General features: G+C 39.1%; 2 protein-coding genes across 2 annotated transcripts in view; both read right to left on the bottom strand.

Moving 5' to 3' along the window:
• Window positions 1-8,302, bottom strand: part of LOC139138882 (uncharacterized) — a 30,957-nt gene extending 22,655 nt beyond the window's left edge. Inside the window, exons 1-4 of the mRNA XM_070707458.1 lie at window positions 8,053-8,302; window positions 2,372-2,548; window positions 1,121-1,288; window positions 480-749 (exon numbers count right to left, since the gene is read on the bottom strand). Coding sequence (XP_070563559.1) covers window positions 480-749; window positions 1,121-1,288; window positions 2,372-2,548; window positions 8,053-8,131 — 694 coding nt within the window. The 5' untranslated portion in view covers window positions 8,132-8,302. The remainder of the gene's footprint in view (window positions 1-479; window positions 750-1,120; window positions 1,289-2,371; window positions 2,549-8,052) is intronic.
• A 2,436-nt stretch (window positions 8,303-10,738) lies between these two features.
• LOC139138881 (uncharacterized) overlaps window positions 10,739-23,310 on the bottom strand; it is a 33,601-nt gene continuing 21,029 nt past the window's right edge. The window contains exons 16-28 of the mRNA XM_070707457.1: window positions 22,646-22,762; window positions 22,028-22,150; window positions 21,320-21,442; window positions 20,284-20,427; window positions 18,322-18,628; window positions 17,849-17,955; window positions 17,343-17,506; window positions 15,935-16,021; window positions 14,981-15,159; window positions 14,688-14,745; window positions 13,830-13,900; window positions 13,291-13,366; window positions 10,739-12,237 (exon numbers count right to left, since the gene is read on the bottom strand). Coding sequence (XP_070563558.1) covers window positions 11,905-12,237; window positions 13,291-13,366; window positions 13,830-13,900; window positions 14,688-14,745; window positions 14,981-15,159; window positions 15,935-16,021; window positions 17,343-17,506; window positions 17,849-17,955; window positions 18,322-18,628; window positions 20,284-20,427; window positions 21,320-21,442; window positions 22,028-22,150; window positions 22,646-22,762 — 1,889 coding nt within the window. The 3' untranslated portion in view covers window positions 10,739-11,904. The remainder of the gene's footprint in view (window positions 12,238-13,290; window positions 13,367-13,829; window positions 13,901-14,687; window positions 14,746-14,980; window positions 15,160-15,934; window positions 16,022-17,342; window positions 17,507-17,848; window positions 17,956-18,321; window positions 18,629-20,283; window positions 20,428-21,319; window positions 21,443-22,027; window positions 22,151-22,645; window positions 22,763-23,310) is intronic.

Genomic DNA, 23,310 nt, shown 5'->3' with positions numbered 1-23,310 from the left:
GCCGAGTATATAGCTCTTCTGTATTGTTTTTTTTTACTGAACGTTCAACAATCTGAGAGCCAGTAGTATAGTCCATGAAATCAGATTAAGGTAGAACGCGCCTTGGGGACAGAAATTATGGCTTTCAAATTTAATCAATTCTCTTCTGATACCGCTTGTGGGGGCTCATTTTAAAGCTCTTGATGAAAGAAAGTTTTGACCGACTTGGTTTTTCGAAAATCAAAAATTTTATTTTTTCAATTGAGTAAACACAGGAACGACGGCCATTTTGAATTTCAGATATCGTGAAATCTTAGAGAATTTGTCTCTTTAGTACCAAAGTTTGCACGTGACCCCTTATTTTAAACCTTGCTTTGGTAAGAGACTTATCGAAAGTTTCATTTAGGAAAGTTTGAGCAAAAGTTTAAAGTCTTTCAAGTTCACTTTCGAGGCGCAAAATACCTTAAGGTAAAATGTTAGCTCGAAGGTACAAGTCTTACCCGTTTTCTGGGTGTAATTAGCCATTATCGGCACTTGTGTGGGTATGATTAGACTAATGTTGTACTCCGTGTTTGGTACCAGATCTTGACAGAGGTACTCCGTGGTGTTGGCCGGAATATGAAGCGGAAAGTCCGAGTTGCCATCCGGTGGGTCAAGGGTCAGGACAAAGTGGTCTTCGGGATTGAGCAACTGGAGCGGTGACCGCCACGAAATTCCGATTGTCGTCGGCGTAACCATGGTGACCGTTATTTTATCCAGGCGGAGAGATTCTGGAAAATGTTGAATATAAAAAAATAATAGTTTTATGATCTATTTAGAATTGACCTGACTGCGTCACAGGTCACCATAATAAATAATGACGGATGTTTTGTGTCGTAATCTGGTCAGTGATGTCGACTGTTGTAATTTAGAGTTGAATCAGGAATTTAATTCTGTTGCTTAGTGTTACATCAGTGTTCACGTTCAACAAATTGTTTAGTTTGTACAGTCTCTCGCTCCAAGCCTGGCATTGATTTCTAATGAAACACTTCAGGCTATGAACACCGTAGACGTCAGGAAAGTGTACTGGTGGAATACAATTGCGTACTGAGCAGAAACAATGCTCTTTGTTCATTGTGTGGCCTGTCGATGACTCAATTACCTGTTCTGTAGTCAACACACGTCAGACAGTCACAGTGCGACCCGTCGTTTCCACACCAACCGTAGTACGAGCAGCATGGATGAGCGCTGTCGGGGTCGCATTCCCCGATGTAGGTATTCGGTGATGGAAATCCTTTGCCACAGCGACGGTCGTTCCGCCATCTTACAACTAGTTTACGGACATAAGTGAAGAAAAAACACTTGACCAGGTTAATCTTAATGACGGGTAAAGTCACTGTGTTATCCTGGGCTCACTTTTTTGCCTGCATTAGAATAAAGTGTGGGTGCGATATTTCTAAAACTAACAAATTCTGATTTTTGTTTTTTTCGTACAGGAGGAAGGTATCAGTAATTCTTGTAACTAGTACTTGGAAGTTTATATTTCTTGGTGCATTTAACCCTTTGAGTGCTGTAAATTTTCCCGCAAAAATCTTAGTGCAAAATTTTAAACATTTTCATAATTTTTTCGTGATTTTTTGCCAATTTTGGACCAATTGGGCATCACTTTTCATTGGCTACCGATTTTGATCAAAATTTTGGAAAATTTCTGAAAAAATTTGTCTGGCTTACATTTATATAGGCGGCAAAAATTGACTTTGGCCCTCAAAATGAGTGACTGTCTGACATTTATCCTTCATGTAGAACTGTGATATGTTATATGTTCATTACCATTCTTCAAAACGTGTGTTCGTTTGGAGACTATAGGTTTTAATACAGAGCATCTTATAAGAAACCTGGCGAAGCCAGAAACGGTAAAAATCTTCTCTTATAGAGAACATACGCTGTGCAGCGAGCGAAGGAACCCCAGCAAGCCCTCGAAATTACCAAAGCTAATTGCCTATATAAAACTTTCCTAACGACATTTTCATAATAATTTGTTTTCCAAAACGTTTCTTGACACTTTACTGAAGAAGTCCACTGAGAATAAACTTTATCGTGCGTGATTTCAACATCTGACGACCTTACACAATTAAAATAGAAATAAAACTTTTCCATACACGAATAGATCATTTATTGCAATAGGATGGCATTATTGAAAACATAACTATTATTTTAAACTAAATACCAGTACTTTGGTGCTCTTTAGTATCACCTATAAATAACTTTTTTGATTGCCTTCGATCACGCACTCATCATTGAGCGCGCTTGACTGATTCTCTTCCCTTCGTGAGCATGCATATACCAGTGTGCAGTCTCTTAGAGTCCTAAACGACTCAGTGTGATCGTCAAGGAGGTACAGGACGGAATTTACCTTTCCTGTAATCTATACATCCAGCACATTCGCAGTGCGACGAGGAGCTACCACACCATCCGTACGCCGAGCAACATGGGTATTGGCTGTATGGATCACATTCACTCTCCGTGTTCTCCTCGTCATCCATCGGAAACTCGTTCCCGCAACGAAGATCATCTCGCCATCGCGCCGGAGCTTGAGGTAAAAGAATTGTTACAGGCACATGTCAGTACAGATCGATTCAGGGAGGGAGTCATTTGACTCAGAACTGGCTTCCGTTTTTTCCTTCCGTGATTTTGTTCAGTAGAAACAGCGGGTCATTTATTGTTTATCGCTCCGGGAATTGCAACTTGTAATCGGAAACGATAGACACTGATAGACACTAAACATAACTTCCCGGGGTTGGAGGTTTGGCACTCCTATGGAAGGGTGTAGGCCTAAATTATGTGCCATCCGTATGGGTCACTTTTCACGAAAAAATCCCTAAATTAGGATCATTTTTTTGAGTATCCGGGGGTAGATGTTTTCAACCCGGGAGGGATTGTAATATCACCAAAGAGGAAAGTCTCGACTTCTCTTCTACTTCTTTTAGTATACATCGTTAACTCTTAAGAATCAATGGTACATAATTATAAAATGTAAATTACCCAGTGAAAGCTGTATCTAGCAAATCAACTTGTTGCTGAAATAATTTTTCATTGTTTGAATCACATGACTTCATACAACGGCATTCAAGTTCCTAGGTCGACCGTTGTGCGAATAGCTCATTGAATTCATCGCAGTAAAGTGTTTTTTGACATTGACACTCTCGGCAATCGTTTGCAAAGAAGAAATTGATATTCTGACCGTATATATTAGCATATTTCTGTTGAACTTTTTCCCAAAACGTCTGTGGCAATAAATTCTGAAGTTGGCAACTTTCAAAACATCATAGTAAATATTCGTCAGAGACGGTATTTGTGCCCAATAAGGTCAAATCTAAGCGGGCACTGGTGAGAGCTGTAAATCGATTTTAGTTTTGGGAATTTTCACCCAAAGTTCGGACTACATTTGCGGGAGAAAGATACCCTCACGCAGCGTAGGTTAGACGTTTCCCTGTATCTTCGAATATCAATAAAAGTTCATGCTTGTAATGTGCAAACTTCGCCTTTCATACACGACTGATCGATGATACGGGATTAGAATTAATTTTCGAATTGTTGTCATCCTCACAAAAGATCTGAATACATTTGGAATTAGATAAGACACTGTAACAACACTCCGATTCAATTGCAATGAATTAGCTTGATATAGTTTGCAAAGTTGCATAAAATATGAAATGTCACTGTGTAATCAAATATGCACAAAAGAGTAAAAAATCTTTAAAGTTCTGTCCGGTTGTCAAGGAAACAAGAACAACGCACTAGAAAATACTAGTATGATCCGGAAGAATTACCAGGAAGGGCAAGAAGATTACTTTGCAAAGAATCCTCTTCTGAATTTTTTGCAAGAGGAAGAGGAAGCACAACGTGTTTGGTCGAAGATGGCGAAAAAATGCACAAAGTATTTTCTTTGTGTCCAAAAAGGAAACTTTACAAAGAAAAATACACTTCGGTTCTTCTTTGACCAAGTTTTAAAGTATTGAATAAAGCCCTTTCATTCAATTCGTTGGAAGATCTTTGAACCAATAATTTGCGGCTGTTGTTTGACCTCAGATTGTCATCAAAATTGTAAACGTTTTCAATTATTGCTGTGTAAGCGAAGTTTTTTCCATTCAGAGCCCCTAAAGCAAGTGAATTCAACCAGTGATTTTCTGCAGCGAAAGCAACGTGAAAATCTATTATTAAAGACGCAGTATACGAACGAGAAAATGTTTCATTGGGGACATGCTTGGAAGCAGTTGAGACCTCAATTTATCTTTTATTCTGCATTCTAGAAATTGAACAGTATACTTTATTCCGTTTCGTTAAATCTTCTCTAAGTTCAAAGACATTGTCCAAAATGTGATGAAGCTACCAATAATTTACCAGTCCAAATAATTGCAACCAGCCCAGAGACAAAAATCAAGAGTTTGGTTCAGATTGATGAACGGGACTATTGTGCATTTCACAGCTTATCTCCAGATATGCTATGCTATACAAATTGTATACGATTTTCAGCCAGACGAAGTAAATAGCTTGTACTCATCAATAAACTGTTGTGACATAGAATATAATGCTGAATTTGTATTATCCAGGTCTGAACCGATCATTAAATGATGAACCAATATTCCAGTTTGATACATACATACATACATACATACATACATACATACATACATACATACATACATACATACATACATACATACATACATACATACATACATACATACATACACACAAATATATATATATCATAAATACATACATATATATATATATATATATATATATATATATATATTTCATGATTTATACAATTGTCAATACGTGGATTATTTAGCACCCGTCTCAAACATTTCCGTGATCTCATTAAAGTCATTAAAAGAGATGGTTCTGATGAAATGACTCTTTGTAAAATATTAATGATTCCTTCCATTTGATACATTTTTGCGAGACAATTAACCTGTGAGTTTATCGATGCGTATCGGCTGCTCAGAAAAAAAAGCGGATGGTCATTTACGTTCGTTGCCGAACAAGCAACTAGTGGTACAACTACATTTTTGTACTCTATGGCAAAAATTGTACTAACATTTCTGCTTTTAGCATTTTGTGTTAGACATTTAGCCGTCGGCAAAACGTACAGACAATGTTTTCGTCCTGTTAAATTCCCTTGACGGTAACTTTGAAATGTATTCTACAGTTATCTTTGTTCTGTTTCAAATACACAATTTCTTGTTCTACTCCAAAATCATATCCAATGTTGCTCTTAAAGCCGAATTTTGGTTCTGACTATATTCAATTGTCAACGACAATACCGCATAATTTACATAATAAGTCATGACGGCAAGGCTTGTGTTTTGCATATGGCGAATTCGATGAAAAACAAAATCACCAGAGTTTCTTCAAACAAAAATAGAGATCTAAAGTTATATCTATCTTTCCTGAAGGAGAGAAACATACTCGCGAACTTAAATTCATAATTTTCGAGTTATTCGCCTTTCTTGCTGTCGTCAAACGAAATTTAAGAACACCAAAATCGACCATTAGGATGTAATTATAATGACTGTTCCATGCATGACAAAATTTAATCTCGTTAATTTCAAGAATACGCCGTTCTTTATCAATTCTGGTCCACATTAATTACGAAGGTAGTATGAAATATATTTTAAGTGAGAAACATGTAATTTTACTGTGAAGTAAGCCAAGTATACCTGTCGTTCATAAAGTGTATGAAATATAATATTAATCGCTATGAGAGGAGAGAGAGAGAGAGAGAGAGAGAGAGAGAGAGAGAGAGAGAGAGAGAGAGAGAGAGAGAGAGAGAGAAGAGAGAGAGAGAGAGAGAGAGAGAGAGAGAGAGAGAGAGAGAGAGAGAGAGGGGAGGGAGGGAGGGGGAGGGAGAGAGAGGAACAGAGAGAGACAGGGAGACAGAAAGACACAGAGACGGAACACAGATAGACCGCCAAACAGACAGAAAGTCAACACGAACAAACATAGCGATGAATCGGAATATGCTATCAATTTTACAATCCTCACATGCCATGCACACAAAACAACTTGAAAGCCAGCAATCAATTACTTTTCTGATCATATATTAGGTGCAGGTGTAACGTGATCAACCGAAGAACGATAATATTTGTTTTTTGTAGAAGCTATGTAGTACCATGGTTCTACAGGTAGAGTAACCGAGGTAGTACTGTTTGCTCAATGTATGCCTATTATCTTGTCATAATGAGTTTCAGTTTTGGTGTAGTTTCACTCACCAGGCAAACACTGAATAATTTATGCGTTTAACGTTTGGGCGTATGTCAGCGGTTAGCCGATTACTGAACCTACAATGAAATGAGCAATGGAAAAATTTGTTTCTGCTTTGACAACAAAATTCTCCAAGTCAAATAAGTGGGTACGTAAACAATTTGGGCTGAAAAGTTAACATTTTCGCTAAAACATCGTTCCACGGATCTATACAATTGAACTTCACATTCTGACCGAGAGTTGGATCAATAAAGTATATGGTATAATATATACACAAAGTGTGTGCATATACTCAAGGCCTGTCTTCGAGGGCTATACCCGTAAACAAGTCCAAGTTTGGACAAAGTCGACTCAAAAATGCGTCATCAGGTCAGATGCTAAATATACCGTTATGTAATGCTCCTTTGCCACGAAGGGTTTTTGAAAAATGGTGTCTGCTATGATTGCTGTGGTTTGTGCGATGTCACAAAACAGAAGATGTACAGTTCCTCACTTTTATTGTTTACCACGATATGGTAATGCTGTCTTAATTTCATTTAACTTCATGTAGGTTATCAAGCAAACGGTTCTAAGTCATATATTACTCCAATTAAAAAAAGATTGGCCATTCTAACCTAACCTTATGATCGAAACTGAGATGAAATGAGCAGGGTAAGTCAAATTCTACATTTATTTACTGAAGCCATTATATCTGGAGAACTGTAGTCAATACCTAAACCGTAGAAGTTGACCTGCTCATGAGAAACCCATTTAGCTGAGCATATGCGCCACCTTAATCAGTCCGTATTCAACAAATCGTGTTCCAGGCCACGTGTTTCCATGGTGAGATGATAGGGACAGCGGTCAAAATTTTAAAAATTGTATACGAGCTGGTAATTTTCCCAGATAATTTTATGACCTATTTGGGTATAAGAGAGTGTAACCGAATGATACTTGTTTCAAAATTTTTCACAAACTAAGTGTGCTTGCGGACACTTAATTTTTACTTGTATGAAATGAATGGTTCGTTCGAATTCTTTCATGGAAAACACTGGAATTTGAAGCACAATTGTGTGCGCATCTCAGTGATGTACCTTTTCATTCGAGCTGTGCTTTACAGTAATCACATTCACGCATGAACCTGAATTGCCCAAATGTATCGGACTTTAAATATTAACATATTAGCCAGCTTACCCAATGGTTCAAACGGGAGGATTTCATCTAAACTACTAGTAAGTTCGACAGGGAAGACTTGGAACTTATAATGGGGCTGAGATATAGCACTCTTTCGCAAAGGCCAGGAAACTTCAAACATCGCAATTGTGCAGCTAGTTTGGTGTCGATTTTAATGCCACGATAGAGCATATCGTACATGGGCAATACCAAAAGGAGGTATTAAGGTAGTATGCACCTCGAAAGTGAAAGACTTAAACTTTTGCTCAAACTTTCTTAAGGAATCTTTCATCCATTCTCTTTCAAAATCAAGAATAAAAATTGGGAGTCATCGTGCAAATTTTGATACTAGAGAAACAAATTACCCAAGATTTACCGATATTTACAATTCAAAATGGCCGCCATCCCTGTGTTAACTCTATGAAGAAAAATAAAATTTTCGAATTTCAAAAAACTAAGCCGGTGAAAAGTGTTCTTATACCAAGAGCTTTAAAATGAAACCCCACAAATGGTAGATCAGAAAGGAATTGTAAAAGTTTGAGAGTCCAAATATCTGTCCCCGAGGTGCGTTCTACCTTAAAGAATTGTGAACGATAACACTAAACAAATGGAGCATCAGAACGACGACAGAATCAACAGCTTAGACGGAAGAACGGGCACACCACTCACCGTGAATAACTCCACACGTCATTGGCAATATTAACGCCATATAAAGCAGGATTCCTGCGAACATGACCGTTCCTGGCATCGTCCCGATGGCCTTGCTGCATCGAGAATCACGTACCTTTAAGCAGTTAATTCGATCCTCGAGTGAAGTTCAAGTTCACCGCTTTTTGTTCACCGACGAGGCAAAAGCAACTTCAAGGATACCAGCCGATGAGAGTTCGTCCTTATCGTGCAAGTTCCCTGGCAAGAACGTGCACAGTCTGTTTCGACGTTGCAAGATTAATTCGAAGAATAATGGTCTTCTCGGAACAAAGTATCATATCTGTGAATGAATTCATTAACAAGAGGAGACAAAACAATTTGTCTCGTTGATGTCACTTTTGTCTGTAACTTTTAATGTACAGTCATGCGCAGTGGTATGCGTCTCTAGGGGCTACAGCGGCAACAAACCTCCGGTAGAAAATTCTTCTCGTAACAGTTCACCCAATGGCAGGGTTGCTCTTCTAATTATTGCAACCAGTCTGCGTACAAAATTGATGTCTACGTGGTGTATAGTTCCGACAGGCTCTACGAGATAAAACAATTGTCAGCCAAACTTTGCGTGCTTGCTTGTATCCTTGGTGAAAGAAATTGCGGAATAAGCTTATCCTCAAAACCGCAAAGTACTATGAAGATCCCGCACGTTTTTTACTTGATAGTTATTGCAAATTTAGCAAATAACCAGACATTACTTGAAAATTTCTTCACGAGTACACGGACTTGGCAATGTCAGTCTATTCGCAAATTTCTCGAATTTTCAACGGGGTATCACAAAGCAAAGACTGTTGTATTTTCGGAAAAGTGTCGATACGAAGGGGGATTAGTGGGCACAAAGCTTTGTATGCAAAATAGGTTCTCCAGCGATATATTCTATCCGACTCTTTCTCTTACCCCAGCACCCCCCCCCCACTCCGTCCCAGGCTATACTAGTCAGTCATAAACTTCAGCACTAATTTGCACTGTGGCCAAAATTTAACTGTAGCGTATATGGATAGAGGGACTGTGGTATAATATGTCTCACATGCGATGCATTCCGTCAAATAACCAGTCTACTTTGTTTTGATCGCAATTTATCGTAATTAGGAGCACTGTCCTCGTCAATTATTTCGGTCAGTCAGGAAAAACTAATTAAGTTTTAGAACGAAGCAACGCTTCAGTGTTCAGCGTAAAGCGCACTGTACGATACAATAGCGTGACATTGTCAGATATTTGAACAATGAGAGCACAGAGAAAATTAAAACGTGAACCTTTGGTCACTTACTTTCACTTCAACTTTGAATTGTTTTGAATAAGAATCCCACGGGGCAAATCATTGTGACGTGTTTTCTTGAAGTTCAAGTTCGGTCAAAACGTGACTTCTTATCATTGAGATCTACACCTCAATTAATTTTTTTTATGCTTCAATGATGCCGAAGACGGGTAAAAATGAACGAAGCAATTCTAACGTGTCACTGACAGCTCGCAGTGGATAATTTACTGGTAAACTGTTCAGAGGCGTTGATATCAAACGGCCCGGGCGACGATTCGGTTTCTCTCGGTTCGTTCAACCCTGCAAGGTGTGCCTTCAGTATGTGTATTATGTTGTAAATATGCGGAATTATATCATTAAGCTGAACACTGGTAAACATTCTTCACCCGTTTCCCTGACATTGGTTTTCTGATCACGGTACGATTACTTAGAATGACTAAACTCTTGAATTGCAGTCTACTTCAAAGATAGCTTCATCATGATCATATATTTATTGTTATACAAAGAGTTTGGCTCATCGAAAGAATGTGCATTTATCTCAAACTCTGCGCGTAGTTAACGTTTTGAGTCGTACACTTGCTAACCAGAGTGGAATTACTTCACTGAAGTCTGATTGCCTTATATTCAAACATTCAATGAGAAATATGCCATCGCCTTTCCTGCCTTTCCTGCTGATTACCTCATCGATGGTCATGACGTTACACGAATGTGTATCTGTGAATGTATGAATTTAGGAATTTGTATCTGCAAATGCATGAATGAAAAATGTCAATGTGTAAATTGTATGTCACAACATAGTGTTACGGCTATGTGCGTGCCTGTCCCTTTGTGGGGGACCAATTGTAACGATGAGCTGTCAACACGTTCTCTGTAATCCTCTGTTTTTTGAAAAGTCATGGACTGTTGACGAATATTTCGTCAGAGAATGTAAGAATTACACAAACATTTAAAGCTTTTGTGAGTCCTTGCATCTCGCTAGCACATTTACCTCCATTCACAGTCACCTCCATGGTCCGTGCCTTATATGCACAGGCGCTCCTTAGCTGGGTAGTCTCATGTATTTAGGTTGCAGTGGCGGGCATATCCATTACGGGATCGATAGATCGAGCCGAAAATCGATCTATTTAGCAGACTACCCTGCTAAGGAGCGCCTGTGCATATATGTCATTTCACGGCCTGCTATTTGCTTTCGTAAAGCCTAAATTTCTTTGACATACCTTGAAACGTTTTCATGGAAATTGTTCACAACAAATTATAACAGAGGTTTGCAAATGTCCGATAAACTGACGGTAGTCGAATACAGATACTACAAAGACTTTATAAATATTGCACATTTAAGGTTTTCGCTAGAAATTGCTGGTCGAAGCGTTTTCCTGCCATGCACGAGCCATTCGGTGTAAGTAATGTATAAAACCGTTTATTATTGTATTTTAAAGCTATTGATATCAAAACAGTAAAAACCATTACAATTTGGACGATGAATTACGTACATATCGTTCGTTCCGACATACACGGCGTTGAAGGAATCATAGATCCGTGCAGTGACATTACCTGCTGAAAATAATGTAATTACGTCATGGTGTGAGGGCGCCTTTACTTTAATGACCAGCATTGATGAATGCACATCTATCTGACCGAGGGCATGCCATACTGTCACACAACGATGAAAATATTTATTAGCACACTGTGACATGATGGACTATGCACGTCATAATGGTCGGCAATTACTTTTTGATCTTTCCCTCGTTGGACCTAGTTGCGAATGAAATGTTAGCATTGGATAAACGTACATGAGATGATTGCATAGCACGATGAAATAATCTGGTATTCAAATAGCTGAAATTTGCATAACGTTGTACAGAAATTTGCGTAAGCCACATGGTTTGGCAAAGTATCGTAAAGCTACATTAGCTGATCTTTTATGTATTTTCCATACTTTTTGTTCTCTTCGTATTTTCTTGCTCTACTACGAAACAACCATGTTGAAATGCATGGTAACTTGTCAGCACAGCCTGTATATCTTCCGCCCTACTGACGGTGTTGTTGATATCTGAATTCTAGTCAAGGGTTATAATTAAATCGTCAAACAATAACACGGCACATTTAACATATTGCGTTGTATTTGTAAGGCTTGTATTTCAAAATGGTTTGGAAGAAGAATATGAAACTGCATTTGTTTCATGGAACAAAACCAAAGAAAACATTATAAAAAAAGTTACAACTGTTATCCCATCAAATATGGTGCTGTGAAACTTAGATTAATCAAATCAAAAGTTCATATTTACATTATGTTTTTGTTTATAGGCACTTATTTTTATCACAAAGTTGCCGTACAGCTCTAAAAGTCCCATTATAAAAGCACACACACTTCGTCTATTGTTAAAGGAAAACCGTTGTTGGAACTGCGCCTGTGCGAATTTCTTGTTTACAAACAATGTATATCGTGCACGTTATTCTAGATGTACCTCATCATCATAGCTGCAACATTTAAATTATACGATGCAGATTATGACAGACATTTTTTAACTTTCACCAATCACCATCGTACATTGGATACAGTGTTTACATTAGTCGTATGGGTCCCATACGACCTTTGAGCGCAGTTCCGACGACTGTATCCCTTTAAACATATGTCTGACTTTATATTTGTCTAAAGTGGCTGACTTCATGCTCAAATAGTTGTGAGCGCCCCCACTGTTATCGCTGCCATCGCTTTCGCTTTCGTCGACGTCATCGCCATCCTTGGTAATATCTCTGGAGTCTTTGTTGTTATCTCTCATACTTCTGAAAGCAATGACGATAACGCCTTTGACGAATATTACACACTCGATCGTCGTGATCACAGAAACACCGATGTAGAGTCCAAGTAGACCGCCAAGATCACTGGTTAGATCTTCTCCCTGGGAGGGAAGAGAGACAAAAAAGTGTCTTTGTGTTTACGTGTGACAACGCCCTCAAGTGACGTACAGGAGAATATTATCAGTCTTACTATAAAGCAATATAGATCGAGATCACAATTGTCCACAACCCCTTTAAGTTAGTAAGTGCAACGAAATCGAAAGACTTATTTTTTTGGCTTAAAGTTCCCGTAAGATAACTTTCAAACATGCCCTTTCGAAATTAAAATTCGGGGTCCTCGAGCAAATATGGTAAAAGAGCAACAAATTGCTCAATAATTATCGACACCTGAAACTAAAAAAGGCTGCCATTCCTATGGAGGGAAAATTCAATTTTCGATTTTCAAGAAAGAAAATCGGTTAAACCTTTATTTTCACCGTGAGCTTCAATATGAAAGGTACGCTCTGCCTTGCATAGGATCTGAAGATGAACGACGAATGTAGGGAGTTGTCATTTTTGTCAAAAGGAAGAAGACAAACAGCAAAGCCTCGTTGCCGTTTCTGATGATGGATGCTCACACGTCTAGTGAGGAAATGATAACGCCTTGGATAGATACAGAAACATGCAGTCTCCGATATATATATATATATATATATACATATATATATATATATATATATATATATATATATATATATATATATATATATACGATAATTATCGAGAAAAGAACATGTGAAATGCCTCATTTTTTGGCAAAGACTGCGTAAGATCATTGAATTTATAGGCCTTTAAAACAATGAGAAGAGTCATTTTCTCTTACCGTGGGAACCATGTTTTCTAAGTGTAAACAGATATAATTATTGATGCGTTTACTCCATAAGAGGTAAGCTGGTTTTTATGTTTCGAAAAACATACAGTATGAGATAAACAGTAGAAAATGGTTAGCGTTTTGAGCAACAAAAAGTATCGAAAGTAGGTCCTTGAGAACAGTTTCTAGGATATGGGAGCAATATAACTCGGCAGCTATGTGGACCATGCGTACACAGCGGCCTTGTCATGGCACCCTCACCTTGATCGAGACACAGCACCAGATAACGTAATCGTATACTTACGCCATATCCAGGACTCTCCTTCACGAGATCAGAGCTCAAGGTCTCATAATAGACAGAAACTAAGGCTAGATTTTTCCTGAAAGTGGAACAAATGCAGACGTGTTTAACATCCTTGACGATAGATTAAGACATCTCCGACCCCATCGCTCCGAAACCTCGTCAGTATTATATCCCGGGTGAAAGTTTGTCCATGCTTGTTCTTGCCCAGATAAATTACAGGTCTTTTAGGTTGACCGTTTACACTTGCATGTTCCTGCGCATACCTAGAATGCCATCTCGCGTATATTCAGAAAGTAGCTTGTCGTATTCTCCAATTAAGCGATACGCAAAATCAAACACAAGAGATCTTACTCCCTTGAACTGAACGATAACACATTTCTTGAAAAACGCCATAAAAATAGCATATGGCTATATCCATACATACGAATAGTATGCACGGGGATGGAGACAATCTGGTCCCGAAAATAATCACATAGGTTCCAAGTAGGTAAAGCGAGCGGTACACAATCTATTGAAGGCTGTTCGCCTAGGATACTTACTGTGCTGACGCCATATCGGTGATTTTCTTTGACTTTGAGTTGATGGAGTGCAGATTTTTTAGGAGCTGATTCTGTTCAAAGAATACAGAAAGTAAAAGAAACCTCACCATGTATATGCGCATGCCAAATTTTGATGGAAATGCAGGGGGTTTAATTTCGAGGTTTTAGCCAAAGCGGTTGAGGGACTTGACTTTCAACACTAAAATAAATAGCTCATTGTTGTGAAGGCGTATCGTGCTAATTCAGATCGCATGCAAACACGTTTTGACGCAGAACTCATGAAATTGATGATATAGTCGGTATTAAGGTAGTATGCGCCTCGAGGACGAAAGTCCTAAACTTTTGCTCAAACTTTCCTCATTGGAACTTTCAACCATTCTCTGACCGGATCAAGAATAAAAATCACGGGTCACAATGCAAAATTTGGTACTAGAGAAACAAATTACCTGACTTTACCGATATTTTCAAATTCAAAACCGAGCCATCCCTGTGTTAACTCTATGGGGCAAAATGAAATTTTCGATTTTCGAAAAACTACGGAGGCAAAAGTTTTGCTCATCCATTACTGAAGGGCTTTAAATGAGCCCTCAAAAATGATGGCCTTGAAAAGAATATCTGTCCAGGATTCGCATTTTACCTTAACCTTCTGAGTGCACAAGTCAATTTTTGCTACCTTTGTAAAATAAAACCCAATCAATATTTTTCATATTTTTCAGAAATTATCATACAAAACTGAAGCCAATACGAGATCACGTCAATTTAGTCCAAAAGTATAAAAGAATTACAGAAAAGTGCATACAAATTTATAAGGTGTTGCACTAAAATTTGGAGGGAAAAAAAGCCTATTGTATTACTTACCAGGTATCTCTGTGAAGGCCAAGTTGACATGGAGACGGTTGAAGTGTACACGCGATCGCTGTAAGATTCAGTAAAGCAGAGAGACAATTCTAAATAAAAATCTATTCAACTTGAACTATTACGACCATGAGGTTCCAAATTTGTCTCGGGCGGGAGAGAAAAGATTCAGGAGTTGAATTAGTTTTATATGTTCTTGGTAACTTATAATCTTAAACATGCACACATTGACACAATGCACACAGAATATACACGCGCTTTCAGTGATAATTGGTTCTTGATATAGTAAAACATACTTGCAAAGTGGAGGGCAGTCGCAGGCTAGAAGTGCTTTCTGGTAGAAGTAGTGGATAATTTGCCTACAGGCTTCTTGAAGGATATTCAGTATGGGACACTGCGCGTGATCGCTGTCGAACGTGTCAGTACAACGGCAGTAACGGATCATGTAGTCTTGAACACATCGCTTTTTACACGTCTGCAAGAAATATATTATGTGTGTCAGACCAACAGTTGCTGTCAAGTTCTCGCGAGAAGCTGTCAAGTTTCCGCGAGAAGCTGTCAAGTTCTCGCGAGAAGCGGGATAACTGACGCCATTGCGAGGAGCTGATCACTAACTGGACGACACGTGGCTGCGTACTTAAAGTTATATTTGATTATAGAAGTGATATTTGCAAAAAATAATAACGATGACGTCAAGAAACCACTTTCACCACATCAAAAAGATGAATTCACTTGGCTTTGTCGGATTTTACGGATGATCATTGGTCTATAAATAAAAGTCTTCTCTGATTTAAATATGTGGCATTATGGTGATTAACCACATCACCACGTTTAAAGTACCCATTAAATTAGTGTACAGTACCACCTGCGATTTCAAACTTTCCAACAATAGTAGCTGATAGTAGCAAAGTGTCTGTAAATAAATAGTATTTAAAGAGGGGCATAGAAATGATCAAAATACACAAATAATTGGGGCAACTGAGAGAAGAGAACAGATCAAGAGCGTTGAACGATGTGAAAGTTCTCAATGAGGGCGCCCTCGACTGTTGTAGGATTGACCATTTTTCCGATAGGTCGTGGTGCTGAAAATCAAGAGCAAGGGCGGTGGACTGTCAATTTCATTAACCTCATTTTGAAAGTCAATAGTGTCGGTAAAGTCCTTTTTGATTAAATCATACGTATGGACGTGTCTTAATTTTAAGAATAGCCCATTGAGAAGTTTAAAAAAATAGAAAAATTAATTATCTTACCAGGCTTGAGTAATCGTAGCTTTTGTAACCATCTGTGTCGTTACTCTGGCAGAAACTCCAGGGAATTGACAATCTCTCAAAGCTTTTCTGTCGGGAAAATAAATAGAACTTGATGAACAAAATTAATGACAAAATAACTTGAAGGCCATAATCAGAACACTTCCTTGGGATTATTAAAAGTTATCATTAAGGCATACAGACATAGAGCCACATGGAAAAGTGATAAACATGGAATCCAAAGCGTACAGATACCTCAAGACGATGCATGGCCCAGGTTTCATCCCATAACCTTTTTAAATATCTCTCATATCAGTTATACTATATGGATGGCCTGTTGTTGTCAAGACTACATGTTTGTACCGTGGTCTTGTTTTGTCGCTTGATTGAAAAGAAGTTCTTCCTTCATTCATTCACAAATGATATATATCAAGGTTTACAATAATTTATCATTTACAAAGGAATTGACAGTCACTCGCTGTGGTTATTAGTCCTCGCGGACAAAGTCCGGGGGTCTTATAGATTAGGTCCCGTCCGTCCGTGCATCCGTCGGTCCGTCCGCTGCTGACTGTTCAAGAAGATGTCTCAAACGTGCATGGCCAAATTTCTTTCAAACTTGGCACAAGGGTAATCCAAACGAAAATCTACTGAATTTATCATGTGTTTAAATCTATCGTATACACATATGCAGTTTAGCGAAACTTGCATGTTTGTACCGTTACATGCTCGAAATTATTGCGATGGGTACTTTTTATCTCGATTTCTATCCCATAAGTATGTTACTGCGATTCCATCGTCCTCTACAAAACCTAGGGAGCCTGTCAACATTATCCACTTTTTGAGCATTGTACAGGCACATCCAAGTAAATCCCATCCGGTTCAACTAGAAACACAATGCCACCTTCTCGTGCAAGATAAAATGTGATAGCGCCCTCTACAACCACTTTGAAATATGTCCACCACTGATTGCAAGAAACTTGCCTCAATTTCTGTCCTGAGACTATTTCACCACCATCAGTGTCATCCACTACAAAACCTGACCTTGCCAAAACAATGCTCTTGCCAGCATGCCACAGGCACATTCATGTCCACTCCATCCAGTAGAATTTGAACATAATCAAGCAAGATTGTATGTGATAGTGCCTCTACAGCCATTGGGTATTTTTGCATGTTCTGATCTCATTTGTTTAAATGAATGTAAGGCTCTTTAAGAATATGTCACCACTTTTGTTAAAGATGAAAAAGAAACATTCTTTTGCCTATTAGGCACTTCTGGACTTGGAAACTGCATTTACAATCACATGTGTACACTCTTACTGTTGCACATTTACAAATTTTTATTTGGCGGGGACTATGTCATTGACGATGACTTGGTTTTCAGGGAATAGGTAAGACGGCGACTGAAACTAACCTGTTTGATAGCGAAGGACGTGGCCGCTCCTGTTTTGGCCGTCATTCCCGCGTCTTCCGGCCAAGGCAGTTGATTGTTGGGGTGTACAGTGACACGAACTCCTGCCGACTGACCAAATACTCCAAGGTATTCGTCTTGTTCGACAAACAAGGTTAACTTGAGTCCTAGACAAATGAAAGAGGTGTTTAATGCATGCCAAATATAAACCACGTGATACTTATGTTTATTTCGGTGATGATAGGGTCATATATCTTTGCTGAAGACCTTGTACATGTTGAAGAGAGAGAGAGAGAGAGAGAGAGAGAGAGAGAGAGAGAGAGAGAGAGAGAGAGAGAGAGAGAGAGAGAGAGCAAAAACAGACACGACAGTCAGATACTGAGTCGATCGGCGACACAGAGGCGGCAAACGAAATAAGAGATTGAGTTGAAGAGAAAAGAGGCTTGCAAAGATAGAACGCACGGAAGGCATGGCCAATAAGCACAAGGTAGAACGAAGTAAACACTAACCTGAATTTGCACCTGCTGTGTACGATACCCAAAGCCTGTCATCGCCTGATCCTCTGTTAAACGTGTAACAGTTCCCATAAACGTCATGAGAAAACATACTGAATTGACTGAAATAAAATGGAGACCCTGCAACGTTACCGGAATTTCTTGTTGCCGAACCATCTCATGGAATGGTTTATGCAAATGACTCCTGTATATCCATTCTTTATCACCGGCATGTAAATTATATTATTGTAAGTCTGATCAAAGTATGGTTGCTTTGGGAAGATTGCATCGGAATTTCTAACTCATGAGCGTGCATAGTACAGTTTGGCCCGATATATTCCTTCGTGGGGCAATAATTCCTTCTTGTAAAAGACTTAATATCTCTTGTCAGGGCCATGAACAACAGAGTTGGAATAGCTTTCAAATCGGATAGGCTTATGGACGACAAAAAACACTTTCGCAATCATCGGGACGTCTTAAGTACATACCTATAATTACATGGGATTCCCCCAAACGTACACTGTAAGATGAAATCCTTGGCCTGGTGGCCATATTCCTCGATTTCGTCCGCGGTAAGCTTCAGTACGCGGCGGACATCGCTAAAGTCTGGCGTGGAACTGAAGGTGACAAACCCGTTCAAATCCGGCGGCTTTTCCCTCTTGACTCGCGTGAAGCCCGGGTCGGTGAAGTAGTGATATTGAAAGTCGTCAAAGTATGTTTGATTTGTGGTCACGTTGGCATATATATTCGTCCAGTTACCTCTGAATAACATCTCTCGACCTGGGTGTGAATTACCTGTAGAAAACACCAGGTGACAGTTACATACAAGCATAGGCGCCAACTCTCCAGATTGTTTTTGCTGATGTTCATTGTGTGCCTTCTTAGTCTAATCTACTCCAATGTTTCTAAAAAAGTCCCTTTTTTAAAAAAAGTTAAAAACAGGAGTTGCTTGAAATTTGCGGAACAAACGCGGCTACCTTCCTCGGAGCACCACCACAGGGTGTCAACTGCCTCTTTTATACTTATTGTATCAACCGATCGAAACAAATTTGAACACATACTGGACTATGTAATGTAACTAAACCATAGACGCATGTCATTCAGACTCAGATACACACATTTAAAGCACTGGCACTGTTGCTAAAGGTAGAACACGCCTCGGGGACAGAAAGTTCAAATTTTATCAATTCTCTTCTGATCTACCACTTATGCATGGGAGCTCATTTTAAAGCTCTTGATGAAAGAATAGTTTTTACCGTCTTAGTTTTTCGAAAAATCGAAAATTTGTTTTCCCCATAGAGTTAACACAGGGATGGCGGCCATCTTGAATTTCAGATATTGGGAAATCTCAGGTAATTTGTCTCTCCAGTACCAGATTTTGCACGGTGACCCCTAATTTTTATTCTTGCTTTGGTAAGGTAAGAGGCGTTTCGAAAGTTTCACTGAGGAAAGTTTGAGCAAAAGTTTAAGTCTTTCACTTTCGAAGCGCACACTTCCTTAACAGAACAAGGTGTAGGCACACCATTATCTACATGTAATGTTCGGATTCAACAGTTATCATTTCAGTAAAGGGGTCATATTTACAATTGATTAATTGATGGGGGTTTCATATTTAATAATTTCAGGGGGGGTCAATCTTTACATTTCACGCTCGACCTAACTTATATCACCCCTCCCCATGAAAAAAGGAAGGCTTCGCTTTTTTATAGTTTAGTATTTGTTGACAAATGCCATACTGTATAGGGCAATGTTTTACGCACTATCTGGCCCTTACCACTGCATAGACGGCGCGGTACAGACAAAGGACGAACAGGAAACTGCAGCAAACATAAGACAAAGAGAGATACTTCCCTTGACCGATTTTGACAGTTATGTTGCCATCGTAACGTTCCTTTATTGAACTCACAAACAGGTCATTTTGTACAAAAGACTGTGTCAACTTGTACCGATTCGGAATTTTCTTCCCAACTCACGAGAAAATCGACCACATATTATCAGTGAAGTATGGTTTACACAGCTGTAAACTGAATCGCGGGTGTGATGACGATCATAGTACTGTTTATCATATCGCTCGGCCGAGCAAATAAGCTTTGTTTTACAGGCAAATTTTCTAATTATGCACCGTCCAATATCGTCGCGTTGGCTACATCACCTTCCATCACGTGATCACCTTAACTTGTAGGAAATTTTGTATTGTGTTACGAAATAATCGACTGAAAAGTACCACCGATGTTTTCATATAAACCAAGCGTGTGCTTTTGACACGGTGGAGGAACCGTGCCCACGCTCACACACTTAAAGTGTGTATTGTCTCACCTAGTTTTGAGGATGTACTGATCGATGAATTAATTGGAAAGGAATTTCATAATCTGTACGGAGAACCGAGGATTTGAAAAAAAAACACTTAACAATAACAAGCCAAACAACATTGACAAGTAATGCTTACTTACTTAAATAGACACAATCCGGCCAGTACTCATCCTCGTTGTCCTTACAGTTGGGCAATGTGTCGCACACGTGAATGGCGTCAATGCAGAAACCACTGTTACATTTAAAGAAACCGTCAGGACATCGATCGTTCTCGTCAGCAAACACTGAAAATGACAAGAAAGCGGTCGTTCGAGGTTGCTACACTTAAAAGCGTCATACTTCTATGCTGAACAACATGATTTCGTTCTCTAACTTCACTGTGAGTATGGACACTCTAATCGGGTGGTTTTCAGATAAACTTGACCGTTTGGAAATTTGCGGGAAGTAAAACGTGTTATTTTACTATTAGTAAGCTACTTTGAAACATGCAAACGTCGTAAATAGACTTGCATCTATTTACTCGAGTCGTCAAATCGCAAACGAATGAACTTGATGGTGAAAAGCAAATAACAAATAAAATATGAAGAATTCGGTCACCAGTCATCAGCGGGCAATTTATCCCCGAAAGAGTTCAATTAGTGTTGTATACCAAATAAATTGCATTCATTCTCAATTTTCCGCACGTTATTTGGTCAACACCAACAAAAAACGCCAACGAAAAGACCCATCGGCACGTAAATTCATATATATAATCTAACCAATCACAGATTTTAAGCGGGTGGCCGCTTTTTAAAAACAGCGTCCTGACATGGGCATTTTGAATACCAAGGACGCCCCCTTTGACCATATATTGGCATATTCAGATTACAGCTGACTGTATACCTTTAAACAACAGTAAAGTCCAGCATATTCAGACAGTAAAGTAATAAATAACTATCGCAATTTGTGCTCAAATTGTATTTTGAAGCTGATGTATGTGAAGGACTCTTCAACCAAATAATTGGGTCAATATCTTACAAAGAACGGTTATTTCCTCTATTAATTTAAATTTAAACGTTTCGCAGATTGACTCCTTAGAATTGTAAGAGCTAAAGCGCAAAATTTAAAAACGGGATAATACGTAGAGAGTGTAATTAAGTCGGCGGTTGAAACCTGATAATAATTTATGCAGCTCACCATGGTTACCGGCACACATGTGACAACTCAACCGGCAGCAGCTCTTCATGAACGCAGCATTTTGTACACACTCTCCTTGTTGAGCCCAAAACCGGCACTGCTCGTTACAGTCGAAACAATACACTATAACAACAACAAACAAAAAACAAACAAAAAAACCCAGCAGTAAGTAATTTCCACACCGCACTCTATAGTTTGCGTGCTTTGACAAGTCTAGGATTCTGCTGCTTCAATTGGCAGAGCGGGAACTTTCAGCGCCACCAGATATATCGAAGGTTCTTTCCATGGCGTCTGGGGACGGACGAGCCCATACTATGTTAGGCAATAGCCGTGCCAATCGCATAGCGCGGGTAAAGGAGTAATACCTTACCATACATGTAGCAGGTATATGTCCTAAAATATTCCATAGTCTTTGAAAAGTGGAACTGACCCATCAGGCATCGGACTTCACCACCATTTGTCAGCGTATTTCATGCATGTGCCCTGGTAAGCCCATAGTATTAAAATGCTAGTCAACTCACCCAAATATACGTTGTAAAATGCGAAGTACACGAATGTTTCATATTGGTAAGGAATCATTAGCATAAAGCAATGCTCATTAATAAAATTTGCATAAATGTATACTAATCAACCTTGCATCTACAATGAGCAGTATGCACCACGATATCAATTAGCTCAACTCAGGACTTTGAACATTTGAGTACATACCCGGGGTCGTACACTCGAGTTCATCGGACTGGTCTTCACATTCGCTGTAGCTGTTACATCTTTTCCACCCTGCTATGCACTGACTGTTTGATACACACTTGAACTCAGACTCCGTACATTCCCCTAATCAAGGATTACAAAACAAGACGTCATCATTAGTTAGGGCGATCGTTTTTTGCTACATTGAGTGCGTGTATAAGAGAGAGAGAGAGAGAGAGAGAGAGAGAGAGAGAGAGAGAGAGAGAGAGAGAGAGAGAGAGAGAGAGAGTGTGTGTGTGTGTGTGTGTGTGTGTACGATAACAAACTGTATACCGTCGGTAAATATTTAACTGGCCAGATGTGGTAGCTTTTAATTCAAGTTATTTTGTCGCCAAAGTGGCGAGATAAACTTGTGATCTTTTTGGACATTTTCTCTGACATTTCTCCTTGTTTGTCGATCATGGACTAAGACTCCTGGGGACAACGGCAGTATCACTCTATCGCAGTTTCGGGACTCTTTCTGTGAAATGTGGTGATAATACGTAGATGATTGATGGAAAGGTTCAATGAAAGGATTCACCACATGGCAACCGCTTTTGTGATTAGCATTGTTTCCGAACATATAACGGAATCACTCACTATAGTCACATGCCACCTCGTCGCTGTTATCCCCGCAGTCGTCTTTCCAATCGCAGGCCGAATCCGCGTCAATGCACCGATGATTGTCACAGGTAAACTCCCATGGCTGGCAATCCCCTGAGAGATAAACAGATGGACTTTAAGCACATAGTGGCAATCCTATTGTTAGTGAAAGTGGCATCGACCCCACGGCCGCAAGAGGTATGCCTTTAATTCTTAGCATTTGTTAGCGTTGTAAGTTACATCCTTCGTTACATAAATACTTCTCTTAAAACATATACTGATATAGTTGTCACTCAGTTTACAGATCAATAAAAAAAGAAAAGAAAGAAAGAAAAAATACCTTAACAAAGCAACGAACACAAAGTAATCGAATTTTCTCGTCCGAAACACGGCGGTAATAAACATATTAAAGGGCCAATAGCCGTAAACTTTCATTATTATTCTTTTACAACCTTTATTTTTAATATCAACAACAGTGTCTTGTTCTTCTCCCCAAAGCATCTTTAGAGAAATTTTATTCGGTTTGTAAACCAGCGTCTGCATTACAAATTACATTGTTATTGTCGACATGTGAATTCTGGTCCGGAGCAGACTTCAAATTCAGACAATGACAGTGCATTCTGCGCATATAGCTGTGTTCACAAATTGTGAATAGTTGGTCT

Source organism: Ptychodera flava, chromosome 8, assembly GCF_041260155.1.
Source record: "Ptychodera flava strain L36383 chromosome 8, AS_Pfla_20210202, whole genome shotgun sequence".
NCBI lineage: Eukaryota > Metazoa > Hemichordata > Enteropneusta > Ptychoderidae > Ptychodera > Ptychodera flava.
This window is presented reverse-complemented; position numbering and strand designations above follow the sequence as displayed.